General features: G+C 47.7%; 1 protein-coding gene across 1 annotated transcript; it reads right to left on the bottom strand.

The window, feature by feature from the left end:
* Positions 1–250: 250 nt before the first annotated feature.
* On the bottom strand, positions 251–2,049 carry LOC108571223. Its single transcript, XM_017933222.1, has 3 exons — positions 1,669–2,049; positions 334–492; positions 251–265 (listed from the first exon to the last, which is right to left on the bottom strand). Exons 1-3 carry the CDS (start codon positions 2,047–2,049, stop codon positions 251–253), a joined length of 555 nt encoding a protein of 184 aa, XP_017788711.1.
* Between the last annotated feature and the right edge of the window lie 232 nt (positions 2,050–2,281).

The following is a 2,281-nucleotide window of genomic DNA, read 5'->3' as shown; positions in this document are numbered from 1 at the left end:
GCTCCTCGCGAGGTACTCGCGCCGCCAGACTTTTTTGCAATATTTATGAGAGTTACCTGATACGCATGAACGAACGGAGGTGCCGATCGAACACGCTGCTTTTCGAATACATTTCAACCTGGATCTGAAACAATGCTGTTATCTTCAGCTGGATTGCTCTTCAAGTATTTAAGTAGAAGGTTTATCTTTCGTCGGTCCTCGACGATGCTTTTGTCAGGGATATAGGATCGTTCTTTCGTAGGATTTTCTTTTAGGGGGAATTGTTCTGTAGCAGGGAGAACGGCGTTACAAATTTTCCCTTCGTTTCGTCGATCAGAAATGTTCGACAGTTACCTTAGATTCGATTAGCACGTTTCTCAAGATACGTCGAATTTCCGCCTGAGCTCTAAGCGCGTAGGGTTTGCCTAATTTCTTCAAACAACGCGTCACGGCTGTCGAAAAGGTTTCCAATTGATCTCCGTCGGTGTCACAGATAGCGGAATCAGGATTTTCCTACTTGAACGACAACCTTCTAAGTGTACGTGTACTATCTCGGAAGGTACACTTTGCCTAAGTAGCCACAATTAACCCTTCCTTTTTACGAATAATTCCCAGGGGTATTCAGAGCAGGCTAATCCCCATTCTAAACTCCCGCAATCAATTCACCGTTCTCGAAATAGTTGGGTGTTAAGTCACAAGCAAGAAGGGTTAATTTGGGCACGTTGCATCATTGATCAACCTGTCGCTTCTCCCTTAATTCGTCCCCGGAGGTGTCCCCATGGTGTTCTAGTTTTTCGTGGCCGGAACTCGAGGCACTCTGGCGAGTAAATCTGTCCAGCTGTTTCCACGCGTCCTCTCTAACTCCTGTGGAGGATCTGCAGCAAGTTGTAGGCGGAATCGTGACCTCTGGCGAGGGAATGACAGGCGAGCTACGGGAATTGGGGGTGTTGAAACGTTCGGGAGACAAGAAACGCACGCTGCGACGACTGTTCCTGATCGATATCGCGCAACGAACGCAGCTACAATTCGTGGAGATTGTACGTGGCTCCCACCGTGGTTCGTCAGTTTCCCTCCTCTCGGGAAGAATTTGGTCGATGTTCTGCGCGGAGATCGTAGGACGAATCGTAAATTTGGCGAAGCGGGGAGGGATAATAGCCAGGATATTGTACGGAATAGGAAATCTATTTTTAAATATTTACGACCGTTGGTTTATGCGTCGCTTTTGTGCACGGGGCTCCGCGCCAAACGTCCTCGTATATCGTCGTGCAAGTCGCGTGTTATTTTCGAAAACTTCCCTTGTCTTCGAGCTTGTGTACGGGCCAAGTGTACTTACCTTAGAGTACTTGCTAATACGCGTCGGTGATTAGGAGAATTGCCCAAAGATTCTCGTCTGTTATCTCAAGGAAAAGGTAAAAACGGCGAAGTAATGGTAACGTATATCTACCGGCTGTCTAACTTGTCTCGGGTTATATCGGGGTTTTCCATTGAAAGAACCGGATGCATCAGTTACGTTTACGTGAAATTATTGAAAGGCATCGTTTGGTAATTGGAGAATTAAAAACGTTTCACCGCGAACGTCCGGAGCCGGAGCACCGTGCTCGTAACGAGAAGGTACGGTTTGCTAGGTTATCGGCAAAACCGTCGAGCGCCGTCCAATGCTAATGGCGTAACGAGTTTATCGATACGAACGTGCAACTCGACCGCCTCCTCGTAATCCAGGTACGGGTAGAGAAATCGATGCAAATCGTAGAACCACGGTACCATGATCTCGTAGCAATGACCGTTCGACTCGGCCTCGAGCAGCTTTCTCAGCTCGTTCACGTACACGCGTCGCATCTCCCGTATCTTCAAGACGATCTCGACGAAACTTATCCCCGGTAAATCCATCGCCCGATGAATACGAGCGTAGGCGCGATGCCTGCGCTCGCTGTCGAGATAATAACGCGTGTCTTTCTTCCACAGACAGGGTGACTTTCTGTACAGCGACGCAAGCTTCCGGAAATAACAGTTCATCCATTTCTCGCGCTCGACAGTGCTCCTTAACGGGCTTTCAGCCAGACACTTGCTCATTGTGTTGCACATTTCACTTTCGAGCTTGTCTTATCATCCCAGCGTTTAGGCTCAATGGAAACGAGATCGTCGATAGATTTATCCTTTCCGGATGCATCCTTGACGAACTCGGGGATTAGGTTAGACTCGAGATTAAGGTTGTAACCTTGAATAATCCGTTTCATTCACAACGAACTGTTAGTCACGATTGGATAGGGGGAATTGCAAATTTGTGCTTACTTATCGATTATAT

Source organism: Habropoda laboriosa, unplaced genomic scaffold (assembly GCF_001263275.1).
Source record: "Habropoda laboriosa isolate 0110345459 unplaced genomic scaffold, ASM126327v1 scaffold57, whole genome shotgun sequence".
NCBI lineage: Eukaryota > Metazoa > Arthropoda > Insecta > Hymenoptera > Apidae > Habropoda > Habropoda laboriosa.
Note: the sequence above shows the minus strand (reverse complement) of the source record. Positions and strands in the feature narration are given on the sequence as shown.